This window comes from Myotis lucifugus, unplaced genomic scaffold (genome assembly GCF_000147115.1).
Source record: "Myotis lucifugus unplaced genomic scaffold, Myoluc2.0 scaffold_646, whole genome shotgun sequence".
In the NCBI taxonomy this organism is placed as follows: Eukaryota; Metazoa; Chordata; class Mammalia; order Chiroptera; family Vespertilionidae; genus Myotis; species Myotis lucifugus.
Genome location: NW_005871694.1, coordinates 135828 through 149360, shown reverse-complemented (window position 1 = coordinate 149360; position 13533 = coordinate 135828). Strand labels below are relative to the sequence as shown.

At 54.8% G+C, this 13533-nt stretch overlaps 1 protein-coding gene across 4 annotated transcripts in view; it reads left to right on the top strand.

The window, feature by feature from the left end:
* The window catches only part of ABCG1 (ATP binding cassette subfamily G member 1), a 36574-nt gene that overhangs the window by 11952 nt on the left and 11089 nt on the right, over positions 1–13533 (top strand). For all 4 annotated transcript variants that reach the window (XM_006105169.2, XM_006105168.2, XM_014447358.1 and 1 more), the window contains 3 exons: positions 6471–6588; positions 7436–7568; positions 10168–10218. In XM_006105169.2, the coding sequence (XP_006105231.1) occupies positions 6471–6588; positions 7436–7568; positions 10168–10218 (302 nt within the window). The remainder of the gene's footprint in view (positions 1–6470; positions 6589–7435; positions 7569–10167; positions 10219–13533) is intronic.

The following is a 13533-nucleotide window of genomic DNA, read 5'->3' as shown; positions in this document are numbered from 1 at the left end:
GACAGAGTCTAGAATCAAAGTGTTAGCAGGGCTCTGTAGGAAACGGATGTTCTGGCCGCTGAGTGAAAGGACTGGGGCTGTTGAGGGTGCTATGCTGGGCTTTACCGTCCCCGCTGTGAGAGGAGGGGTCCCGATGAGGACATGGACCGGCAGGATGTGAAACTCCATCTCCAGCCCCTGACTGATGGGTGCAGGGACCCCAAGAGGAAAAGAAGGGAACATGGGGGGGTTGGGACAGCTCCCTGACCATCTCTACTGAAGACCAGGCCTCTCTCTGCGCCCTGGGCACCCCTCATCTGTGACGGGACTCACCTCTTTTCCATGAGGCCTAGAGGAGGAGTACCTGGTGTGGCCCAGCCACCTTGGCGAGCTCTCAGGTGAAAGGACAAAACCAGGATTGTGACCCTTTGTCTACGATGACCTGATTGTCTGCGGTGACCTTAACAGCCTGCTCCCCCGGCCATCAGCCTGGCATTTGACATCTGGACAAGCACAGAAAGAGCCTGCTTCTCAGGGGCACCCACTCCACCTGCCCCAGCCCCGCCCCCACGGCGGCCAGACAAAAGCCTTTGTTGGGTGCAGCTCACAAACAAAACCCAGCGATGGCCTGACCCTGGAACTTTAGAAACTGCCCCCCCTTCCAAAGAGCAGCTCGTTAAGTGAAACCTGAGTGAGTGAGGGAGTCACTCCCTGGAGTTTGAGGGACAAACTGCTTATTATTTTCCGCAGGTCACCAGGATCGCACCTAATGGCCCCCAAGGGGCCTGGCGTGCTGGGAGCTGCTCTGAAACGCGGCTGCTCGAATCCCTGTTGTTGGGCAGCCGGTGGTGGCAGGAAGCAGGGGCAGTTTTATAACAAGGAGCCAGGGGAGCGCCCTGTGAGTGGGAGGATGCACCCTTCCTCACGAATGCAGAGGGGCTTGACCTGAGCAGGGTGTGCGTCCTCCCTAAATGAGACCTGGCCATGTCCTGGCAAGGATTTTTTTGTTTTTTGACTTGAGAATGTTCCAGGGAAAGTAAAGGAAATTGAAGGATGAGGGCAACTGGATGAGTTACGAGCTCTTTGGATGCATGGAGGGCATCCGGGCCTTAGCTGTCAGATCACTTTGCCACACCCACACTGGGAGCGGCTCTGCCCACCCCCAGGGGGCAGCCTTGGTCTCCGATGACCAAAGGGATTTCATTTTGTAGTTTTTCCCAATCCTCTGTTAAAGAATTGGTGCAACAGTAGACTAAATGATACTTCTGAGTTGAGATGACCATGGCGATTAATGGGCAGGAGGATGGGTGGGGGGCGCTGACTGCCCAGAGCCCTCAACTGCGCTGCTCAGGCTGGTAGAGGCTGGTGGCCCAGTACAAGGGCCACCTCTGGAATTGGGCAGAAGTGGTTGGAATGCTGGCTCCTCTGTGGAGCTGCTCTGTGGCCTTGGGCAGGTCGTCAACCCCCTCTGAGCCTTTCTTTCTTATCTGTAAAATATGGAGAAGAACCTGGTGTTCAGCTTGCTGTGAGGCATTAAGGAGAAAATGTGAGCAAAGCTGGCACCCTGCCCTACCCCAAATGAACGGGTCCAGAGCTGGGCTTGCTGGGGGACTGGGCTCCTCTCCAGAACTGTCCTTCAGGGCACATGTCTGTCTACGAATGAGAAAGTCTGTACCCTACCCAACTGAACATAAGCTGCTGTGTGTCCCCAGAGCCTGGTAGGTGTTGACAGATACATGCGAATGGTCATTCATTCCCTTTCTCCTTGATTTCTGGACATCCATCTGGGCAAGAACCAGCTCATCCCAGGGCAGGGTCGTAGGGCAGCAGCAGGTGCTCATGGGATTATTGGGCACAATTTCCCGGCTAAGGAATGTTCTGCGGGCAAAACGTTCCTTTCCAAGGGAGGAAAATAACTTTTTCCCCTTTGGGAAACATAGATTCCTCCGTCTCAAAGTCAGCCCCCCTGGAGATTCAAGAGCAATTACCCACTGAAGTGGTGGGAGGGGGCTTCCCAGGGCCCCCATTCCTGACCTGAGGGCCGGTTCCCCAGGAGGTTCAGTTTGGAGAGTGTCAAGCTTTGCATACACTCACGAGTTGTGCACTTCTCTCTGTGCATGCAAAACTTCGGGAAAATTTGTATCAAAAAGTAATTACTCTGAAGGAAATATCACGCACATTTTTATTGTGATTATATAAGGGCTTACTAGTGACTTTTGTGCCATTCACACAGGGACACCAGCGGCCCCTCTGAAAGGCATTGCACAGCAATGCTCACCCCTGTGGGTTGACCTCAGGGGCCGTCTGAAGAGCGGGCCTGCAGGGGCTGCTGGGAGTTTCTTGCTGACCCAGCACATGCTGATCTGAAGCCCAGAGGGGTCCTGTTGGGGCATTTAGTTGGAGAGAAGCTCTTACTAAATGGTGGTGCCCAAGACGGTGGCTGTGACCCTGAAGTTGCTTATGCAGCGTTCACCTTCTGTTCACTCATTCCATAAACACTTTTTATGTGACCACTGCATGCCAGGCACCGTCCTACACACAGCACCTGGTGATTAGGGGGCAGTTCTGGTCACATTATCATGGAGCTGACCTTCTGGGATCCCAGGGGCAATAATGAATAGAGCGGGGAGGCGAGACGAGGTGTGTGCGGGGCAGGTATCAGAGGCCTGGGTTCCTGTCGGCACTCGGTTTGGGGCTGGCTGGCTGGCTGGCCTCTAGGAGAAGTCTTGCTCTGATGTCCCCTTTGTTCTCCCTATTATTGAACTTCAGGAACCCAGTCATTGAGATCCAGGCGCCTGGCCAGGCTTTTTTTGAATCTGTCACGTTTTGAAGTGAATCCTGTGGGCAGCTAAGGAAGCCCTTCAGTTTTCACTGAGCTGTTCAGAAGCGCCTCTCTCCACAGGTTCTCAAACACCCATTCATGCCTGCTCCGTCCATCCAGTGCACTGAGCGTGCCACTGCGGGGCGTAGGCAGGGCCAGAGGCTCTGAGATGGAAGGCGAGGTGCCTGAGCTGACAGCATTTCCTGCTCAGCTGCCCCGGCTTGAGTTTCAGCCAGAACCAAGCTTCACATTTTGCATTTGTCCTCTTTCCCCTGGAGACCCCTCCCCAGTCCCCACTTGGAAAGCATCAGGGTCTGCGAGACAAACGAGAACCCGAGTCTCCAGCTGCCCCTCCCACTGGGCCTTTCTCCTGCCCAGCAGCCCGTTTGCCCCAACGCTCCTGATGCCAGCGTGGGCCCAGCCCTCCCGCCTGTGGTCCCCTGTCCTCTCCCCGCAGAAGGTGCCCCTTCCATCTTCCATCTCAGAGGATGCCGTCAGCGCTCTCCCCGGGCCCCCCGAGTCTGAGCAGAGTCCTCTTCCCTGCGATAGAGGGGCGCAGGCACCGTCATCTCTGTCTGTCTGTCTCCATTTCTCTCTCCGCCTATCTTTTTCTCTCTGGTCTGGGTTTTGTTATGGGTTCTGGCCTGGCTTCTGGCCTGGCTGTTAGAGGATGGAACGCCTGTGCCCTGTGGGGCGGATGAATACCCATGGCCCAGCCTGTCAGGTGATCTTGCCAAGATGCCAAGAAAATGAGCTGAGTAGGCCTGATCGGTGGGAAAGTAGGGCGGCCGGGGTGTTGGGATGGTCCATCTGCATTTCACTGTGTTAGAGGGGACCGTGCAAGGCTCTGAGGTGAAGGGCAGCTTCGCTGCATAGAAATAGGGCCGTGCACGTGCTAACAGGTGTTCTGGCCCCTCAGCCTGTGCCGGGAGCCCACTTCTGAGTGAGCACCGCCTCCTCCATCGCAGCCTCTGTGGGCCCAGGAGATGGATGCCTCCTTGACTTCTGTCTCCAGTGTCACTTTTAAGTCTTAAATCCCAAATACATGTTTGTCATATTTAAAGAAAAACCGTTTCTAATGGTAGAGAAGGGAGCCCCAAGTTGGGCCTCATATCTTCTCCACCACCAAACCCCACATGGATCCCAAGGTGAGGACCCTGCAGCATGTCACACACACGCACTCCTGTCTCTCCTGGGACCTGGTGCCCCTCTCCGAGGCATGGGTCATCTGCCTGTGAGGCCAAGTGACTCACTTGATTCAACAGTGTACCTGCTCAGCACCAGGGCTCACGGTCAGACCCACAGCTCCAGTCCGGTGGCTGTAAGGGAGGAGACCACAGTCTGTCCCCCACTCTGCCCGCCTGATCCCTTGAAAGGGCCGGATGCCCCCCCCCCCCCCAGCTACCACACCCGTGTGTGTTCCTGGCTTCCTGTCCATGGGCATCCCGGCCTGTGACCTTCCTGCAGCGATTGTTATTATCTGAGCCCCAGGGAGGACCCCAACCCCAAGGGCCAGCACCAGGTGACATCAGAGGGAGAGCAGTGCCCAGGGGCTCTGCTCGGAGGGAAGGGCCTCTGAGTCCCAGAGCAAGGCTGCTTTGGGGCTGTCCTGACCCATGTGCAGACTGACTGCCCTTGGCCTCCAAGTGGCCATGGCATCTCAGCAATGCGTCTGCATCCTCAGGCAGCTCCTGGTTTACAGGGAACCAGCTGGGGAACAGCCTTGAACTTTGAGAAGAAACAGCTTATAAGAGGGTTTGCTTGGAGGTGACCCTGCTCCGGATCTGTACCGACAGGAGGCCGGTAATGAGCAGACGGCTGGCGGAGCATCTAATGAGCAGAGCATCTCATGCTCCCATGGTGATGTCAGGCAGGTCCCCTGTGGCCCAGGTTCCAGAGCCCCTGGCCCAACAGAGCTCCATCCTGATTCGGAACCTGCTGCACGGCGAGCTTGACCTTGCAGAGGAGGGGTCTCTGGTGTCCTCCAGGCCTTCTGTCTGTCTGTCCATGGAGGGGCAGACGCAGTCCTTTGGGGTCTCCATCCCCTCCCACCCATGGGTCTCCTTTAGCTCCCACTGGCTGGTGTTTGCTCACCTGGCGTCATGGACCTCCCAGTGGTAGGCATCTGGCTCATTTGCAGCTCTGAGCCTCTCTTCCAGATGCCTTGCATTTGTCCCTCTGTCCCTTCCCCACAGGGACAACTGTCTCAGCCCTCCCCGGGCACTGCCACTCTCCGTAATGAGCCGCGTCGCAGGGCCACACGCTTCCTGCCTTCGTTTCCGCTTCTCTCTGCCTGATTAAACAAGGCCCTGGGGACTCCCCATCTGAGCCAAGGTGGCGCCTGGTGACAGTTTGGGTGTTCAGGTGTCTTATCTGTGAAAGGTGGGAATGCTCCAGACTGTGGCTGGGGCTCAAATAAACATACAGGTTTGGGGTCCAGGGAGCATCCAGCCTCGGGCTGGGGGAGAGTAGGATCTGGTGGGAGGCCCCACACCCCTTTCTCACTGGGCCCCCTAAACATCGCGTGGGAGCTAAAATATTGCATTTGCACGGTCCCGTTCTGCAAGCGTTTCTCAGGAACTGAGAAGTGTTTCTGACTTAGGAGTCTTTGAACACAAATCCAGTCTCTTCTGTTTTATTATTTATCACACACATGGACAGTTCACTCAAAAAGAATTCGTGTGCCTCTGAGATGTATAGATTTTTTTGTGTGTCTTTTAACAAAGCTCTTGCATGGAGACTTGGCAGAAATTCCAAAGCAATTTGGTGTGGCTACAAATAATAAGCTTTTAATGATCAGATAATTAATAGGTTAGCATAATAATTTATGAACAAATCCTGTATGAATCATTTATAGTTGTATAACTTGTAAATAAAAATCACAAATGAAATAATAAATTAATAATTTAACCATCGTGGGGGCAGAAGCAGTGTGACCAGTGGTGTGACCCTGGGCAGAAGCAATGTGGGAGCCTGGACAAGTCCCTGGTGCATCCGGGACACTCGCTTCCTCATTCTGAAAGGAGAATGGTGGACTCCTCATGCCCTAGACCAGCGGTTGCCAACCTTTCGGACCTCACGGACCACCAGTGGTCTGCGGACCGCCGGTTGGCGACCGCTGCCCTAGATCAGTGATGGCGAACCTTTTGAACTCGGCGTGTCAGCATTTTGAAAAACCCTAACTTAACTCTGGTGCCGTGTCACATATAGAAATCTTTTGATCTTTGCAACCATAGTAAAACAAAGACTTATATTTTTGATATTTATTTTATATATTTAAATGCCATTTAACAAAGAAAAATCAACCAAAAAAATGAGTTCGCGTGTCACCTCTGGCACGCGTGTCATAGGTTTGTCATCACTGCCCTAGATAGTATGTGTGAGAGTGCTCTGTGCAGTCTAACGCAGCGGTCGCCAACCGGTGGTCCGCGGTCCACCGGTGGTCCATGAGGTCCGAAAGGTTGGCGACCGCTGCTCTAAAGCATCACACACTGGTAACTGTCATTAACATCACCCATGAAATGAGATTGAGGAAGTGGACAGAGGCGTGAGAAATCTCGCTTTGGCCTTGGATCCAAGGTCAAATGTACTGTGTGTTTACCTGCACAGCCCTGGGGCTAAAACCAACCAGTCCTGTGATAGAGAGTGAGTGTGATCTGCTTTTCTGCAGGATACAAGACCCTGCTGAAAGGAATTTCTGGGAAATTCAACAGTGGGCAGCTGGTGGCCATCATGGGTCCTTCCGGGGCTGGGAAGTCCACGCTCATGAACATTCTGGCCGGATACAGGTGAGCACACCCTGCCCCGGAGAATGCGTCCTGTGGGACGCATTTGGGACTCCTGTTGTCATCTCCCTCTTCCCCTTACTGCTTCCTGTGGCGGCAGTATGGACAGGGAAGCCACCTCAGTCCATCCGTCCCTTCTGAAAGTTCCGTACAGGCTCCAGTGAAGCCTGGGCCCACGCCCCAGAAGGCCTCAGGCAGTAGGGATGGGCAAGGTGAGGGAGGGAGTGAGTGGCTGGCGGAACTGTGCCCCTTCCTTTTCCAAAGTACACATGGATGCCCACTCTGTCCACCATGAATACCTTACCCGGTGGAGGACCACACGTTTGGCTGAGTGGTCCAAGGCGCAGGCCCCCTCCTCTTTCAGCCAGGTGAGCCCCGGGACCCTGTGTGTCCCCAGGTTCTGGGGAACTGGTTCTGATGTAGCGGCCACACCCCAGACTGCAGAGTCTTGGCCTTTGGGCAGCCACTGTCACCTTGGCTACACACAGGACTGTTCAGAAGCCAACACTAGAAATCCTCCCAAGAAGCCCGGGTGTATATCTGAGCTGTGGCCGCCTGTAGGAGCATCCATGCGCATCGCTGCTTGTTGATGGGCATTTGCTACAAACATGCCGTCCCAGAGAGACCTCCCTCCGCCCTTCCCTGCTGTGCTGGGCATTTTCTCTGCAGTTCCTTCCTGCGAATACTAGGCTGTCCCAGGTCTCCATCCTTCCTGCCCCCACATCTCTGTGGCACACGGTCCAGCCTGGAAGGTGCTGGGAGGGGCCGCCTCTCTCTCAGGCCCTCCCCAGCCCTGGAGGCGGGGGCAGGAGCAGGAGCCAGGCTGACCAGTCCTCTCCTGGCCTTGCAGGGAGACGGGCATGAAGGGAACCATCCTCACCAACGGCAAAGCCCGGGACCTGCGCTGCTTCCGGAAGGTGTCTTGTTACATCATGCAGGACCACATGCTGATGCCGCACCTCACCGTGCAGGAGGCCATGATGGTGAGCTGCCCCCCTCTCCTCCATTAGCGGGCAGCGCTCCCTGTGGGGCTGGGCTCTGCCAGGCCCCTCCTCCCAATGGAGCTCGACACCAGCCCTGTTTGGACAGTTTTGTTGAAAACAAACCTCTAGACCAGTGGTTCTCAACCTTCCTAATGCCGCGACCCTTTAATACAGTTCCTCATGTTGTGGTGACCCCCAACCATAAAATTATTTTCGTTGCTACTTCATAACTGTAATGTTGCTACTGTTATGAACCCTAATGTAAATATCTGATAGGCAGGATGTATTTTCATTGTTACAAATTGAACATAATCAAAGCATAGTGATTAATCACAAAAACAATATGTAATTATATATGTGTTTTCCGATGGTCTTAGGCGACCCCTGTGAAAGGGTCGTTTGACCCCCAAAGGGATCGCGACCCACAGGTTGAGAACCGCTGCTCTAGACCCTGGGTTCGCATAGACCCTGGATGGCCAAATCAAGGTCAAATTCCTGAGAAAGGTATTGACCCGACCGATGTGGGTGGCCCCTTCCAAGGTGACCCCGGTCCTAGCCCCTTGGGCTGAGAGTCTGCTCTTCCCATCAGCTGTTCTTCAGTCATTTGTGGATTTAGGGCCAAGTTCCAGTCAGCCTGGTGCTGGATTAGGTCTCCTCCTCCTCTGACTCACCTGCCTGCCGGGTGCTGCCCACCTGCTGGGTCCCGGGCCCTGCACTCACAGAGCCCACAGCCATCAGACATGTAGTCCTGCGGAAGCACGGAGGGAGGCAGCCTCCAGAGGGAGCTGTTGGCCAGGACACCCTGTACACTGGGGTCCAGAATGGCCTGGTCATCATGCTCTTTGAACAGACCAGGACCCCGCCAAGTGCCCTGACCTGGGCTTCTAGGACCAGGATTTTAAAAGACCCTGCCCACACCATCAGGGGCCACACTGACCCAACTGTGGGCACCAGAAACCCCTGGAGTGTCTCCCATTGAGAAGAGATGGGAAGGCCCATCAGCGCCCTTGGCTCCTCACGGTGCGTTTCATGGCAAGGTGCCTGGTTTTCTGCTTCCTCCTCGTCCACTGTAAAAGGCAGGGCCTCTGAGCCGCTCCTGGCATGTGACGCGACGCCCTCAGCCTGTCTGCCTTGCGCCCTGGTCAGAGGCCGGGTTCGCCTTGGTTTTCCAGCCCGAGCTCCTCATCGCAAGGGGGCAGAGTTTCCTCCCTCTGGCACCAGAGAGAGGCACTGCCCAGCCTTGTGTCCCAAGGGCGACTCTTAGCAAAGGGGAGCAGGGTAAGGTGTCAGCTATGTGATCTGCTCCTTAACCTGCTTTGTGGGGAGACAGAGAGGAGGGCCCTATGGGGTTGTTCTCTCGTCGTCCCTGGAACTCAGTTTTGTGTAAGGCAGGGGACACCGGTCCCCCAGCTGGCCCCCCGAGGAGGCCTGTGCCCCGGTGGCTCTGATTGTTTATCTGATGAGCGCACGGGGCCCTTAGGAGGAGCTGGCAAACAGAATGGGACGTTTAGTGGAAGCGAGCTTTACACATCCCATTGCTACTTCGTCTCAGGTGACCAGAGAGAATCTTCACTTTGATTTCTGGCTCAGTTGCTGCTTTCTTTTGCAAACAAGACTAGTGACTCCTGTTGTCATCTCCCACCTCCCCCTACGGTCTCCCCAGGCTCTGCTGCGAAATTCATTTATTTTCACAATGAAACTCAATGAGATTCTAACTTGAAGCCATGATCTCTTTTACTCCCTGAGGTCTTGTCACACACGTAGGGCTAATATTGACTACCAGCTATGGGTTATGCATCTTCATGGCTGCTTCTGACCCTCACAACCATGAGACTAACCAAGAAGTGACACTTGGTGTCACCAGGCAAGCAGCTGGCCCGACCGAGCTGACCTAGGCCTGGCCCTGTCTGACTCCACGACTGCGGCCTCTTCTCCACTCTGCCCTGCGTCTCAGTCTGTCACCGATCCTCATGGCGACTTCACCAGCTCACTGGTGGGCAGGTTCTAACCTCACCATTGTGTCCAAGAGGAAACAGGCTCATTTCCTAAAGCCACAAAGTCGGCAGAACAGAACCAACGCTGACCCTGGGCGTGGTGATGACTAGTCAGGGTTTTCCCCGGCAGGGCCAGGGGGCCAGGGGTGTGCTGGCAACCAGGATCGCAAACAAGACAACAACACCACCAGAGTCCTGATATGTAGCGCTTGCCGATTTCTGTGGTGTAAATATTCTCAAATACTCCATGATGAGCAATGGATAGTTTTAAGCTACCAACGGTTTCCCCAGGTGGCTTGTGAAATTCCTAAATATACACCACTCGTCTTCAAGCCCCTGAGGCCTTAGGTTCCTTATCTCACAGTTGCCCACATCTAATTTCTCTCACGGACACAGCTGCAAATTCAGCTGAGAACGGAAAGCACCCAGACATGCACAGCTGTCTTAGACCCCGCTCTGCTGAGCCAAGGGAGATGGGAAGCCACGGCCTTCTCAGAGGGTTTTCCTGCAGCCCCTGGGCTCTTGGCCCGTGGTGTGGCTTGTGAGGTTTGCCCTGCCGAGGGCCATCTGTTCTGACTCCACACTGTATCCTTCGTCCCCTGCAGGTATCCGCACATCTGAAGCTCAAGGAGAAAGACGAAGGCAGAAAGGAGATGGTAAGTGTGGGCCTTGGGGCCACAGGTGGGCCAGAAAGTGCATGAACTGCATTTGGCAAACACATGTGTGGGGATGTTTTGGCGCTGGTATTGATTTGTCGCCTTACCGTCTGTGTGTGGGCGATGGTGTCATCGCAGTGTGCTGCATTCTCGCCGGGCAGCCAGGACTGGCCACTGTGCTGCAAGAGCCACAGCCTTGACTCTCGTGGCCTAGCGCTGCCACACCAGCAAGGGCGCAGCGGGACACCAGCCCGAGAGCTCAGGTGGCCGGAGGGCCCGGCCTCGGGTCCGCCCAAGCACGGTGTTTTTCTAAGTTAACATGCCGCACGCGCAGTTGTTGTTATAAAATATTAACAATGAAGGTGGTTAGTCACTCATTTAAAAATAACCAGCCTCCACCCACACACACTTGCAAGAAGAAATTTGATTCTCACATGTTATTGACCAGCCTTTTAAAAAAATAAATTGACGAAGTTTCCAGGGTGAGTAGGCCATCTAATCCCTTTCATGGCTCTCTTCACTCCCCGGAACAGCGAGGGTGCTGGGTAAGCAGACCCAGTGGGGAGCACCGGAAGCCCCATTGAGGGGGAAAAGGAACTAGTTTATATTTACACACATTGAGGGGAAACTCAGCTTCTCTCCTCTCCACTCCACACTGAGCGCCGGTGGGGTTTTCAGTATAGAATTTGGTGAAGTTCGGCCCATGAAATACCATGTCGTCTTCACAGCCCAGCAGGGGGAGGCGTAGGGCCCACGGGATTAGCCCCAGTGGTGCAGTGGGACTCTTCCTGTGTTGAAGGGAACTGGATGGCGAAGGGAATAGTTCTACAGGCCAAGGAAACACTAGCAGCAATTCTGTTTACGTCTGTCCCTCTCCTGTTCCACATAGTAGCTGCTGTCACATAAATGTGAACCACCCCGGTATGGAAGGAAAAGCTGGCATCTTTAGGCTTCCCCTCGCCCTTCCTGTCCTCCTCTCCTTGCCTTCCCTTCCCCCCGCACCCTCAGGCTCTTGGGGTTCAGCCCTTGAATCGGGCAGGGGAAGGCTAGCTGCACAGTGTAGGTGAAGAGCCCCTTTCTGTGACCCGCTGCCGAAGATGTGCCACGTGGAACTCTTCCATTCTGAGGTTGAGAGGAATAAGCGGGTTCAACGGAACCAGAAATAGAGATGTAGGAAATGTGGGACCCACGCGTGTTTCTGTCCCTTGTCGATCAAAGGTCGTTGGCATCAGCTGGACACCAGCAGGAACCTTCACTTTGGGTTGCGGTGAAGAAGCAAACTTGATTCGGTGCAAACAACTCAATTGTGACCCAGCTCGGCGAGGGGGAGTCCCTTCAGCCCTGGCTTCCCAGGACCCAGGGGGTAATCTCCACCACCGCCTGCAGTGCCCTGGGCTTCCCCTGGAAGGTCGTGGGAGGGGGAAGGCCAGGCCCTATCGGCCTCTGGGCAGCGTGAGGCTGAGTGAGATGAGGCCTGTAGTGCAGCGGTTCTCAACCTGTGGGTCGCGACCCCTTTGGCGGTCAAATGACCCTTTCACGGGGGTCGCCTAAGACCATCCTGCATATCAGATATTTACATGACGATTCATAACAGTAGCAACATGACAGTGATGAAGTAGCAACGAAAATAATTTTATGGTTGGGTCACAACGTGAGGAATTGTGTTTAAAGGGCCAGAAGGTTGAGAACCACTGCTTTAGCGTGTCTGAGCTGCGGACAGGCGTGGCCCATAAGTAAGTAGGCCGTGGAGCACTTCCCTACAGCCTGACCCGCACGGACCCGCCTTTCCACACGGGAGGAGGGGCTGAGGAGGGTGGGCAGCCTTTGCTGACCGGCTGGGAACACAGTGCGGGCTGCTCAGCTGACTTTCTATATTGAGGAGCACAGCCGGCCTCCCTTTTGCTTCCTGCACCGGCTTTGTCCGTTACATCATGACCTTCAGAGGCAGCTTCTAGCCTCATCCCGGGAGCCGGCACCATCCAAGCCAGCCTCACACTGCCCCGAAGGCAGGCGGGGCCTGGCCTTCCCGTCCCTGTCCCTCTTACTGACGGAAGCCCAGAGCGCAGAGGGAGCTGGGTAGGGTCTTGGGGGAAAGTCCACGGGAACCCCCTCTGTCTGCTCGGGCAGAAAGGGCAGGTGCATATGGCTCTCTTGGTAGGGAATGGAGGGATCTCCTGGGGGGCGTGCCGAGTGCATGTCCTCCATGTCCCAGGCCCAAGACATGGGCCAGAACAGAGCCTCGTGCTTGGGCCATGCACACGTTTACATTTGGCTGCCTTTACGTGCATTCGCTCGGGGTCTCCCCTGGACCATGTGGCTGCATCACCCCCAGGGAGTGAGGGCCTCGCACTTCTCTTCAGATCCGTCTGATGCCGATTGACCAAGGCAGCGAGCCACCCCTGCAGGGCCCACAGGTGTGCTCGGGCCCTGCACATGTTTCTCACTGGGCATCTCCAGGCCGCCCACCCACCCTCGGCCACGTGCAGGTGCAGGTCCACCTCCCCCAGCGATCCTTCAGGGGGAGTGTGTGGTTATTCTAAGGATAAGAAGCCCATTACATGCCCTGACTCACTTCCCTCCAGCTCCCTGCCTGGAAACACAATAGACGGGAATGTTCTGGCCGGAGTGGAATGTGTTGTCAGGCCTTGTTTACCAGAAAGCGGGCTTGGACCTCAAGAGCCTCCAGGGAGGGGGTCTTCCTCAGGAGCGAGGTCCCAGGGCCAGATATTGTTCTCTCTGACTAGTTTTGAAACAGAATTAACCTGCAGTGTCACTCTCAGGAGCCCACTGGAGAAAACACGCTGGATGGGCGGGTGAAGGGAAGGCACCACCTCCAGCGTCCCCCCCCCAGCGCGAGCGTCAGCTCCACACCGAGGGTCCACTCTGTTTATAGTTCTTGAAGCAACCGCCACTTCTAATACAGGTCATGACAATCTTCGCTTATTCATTGTGTGTTGCTTAGGAATCATAAATAAAACACGTAGCTTATTTCCCAATACAAGCGTAATACCTCTGATATACTGCGGGCTCAGTTCCAGACCACTCAAATAAAGTGAGTATTAGGTAAAAGAAAGCCATCTTTCTGCTGGGTGTTGCTTTCCATTTAGAAAAAATACCCCACAACATGTCGTAGCTCACTATATGTGAAATAGAAACGAGGTATGCCTGTGAAGAATTTTTACTGGATAAACCCCAATTTCCCATTGTGAGGGAGGGGATTATTTCTTGAGAGTCCTCAAAAAGCAAAAAATTCCGAAGTACCTTATTGCATAATCTAATGAACCCCCAAGTTTTCAGGGGAAGTAAAATTGCCAA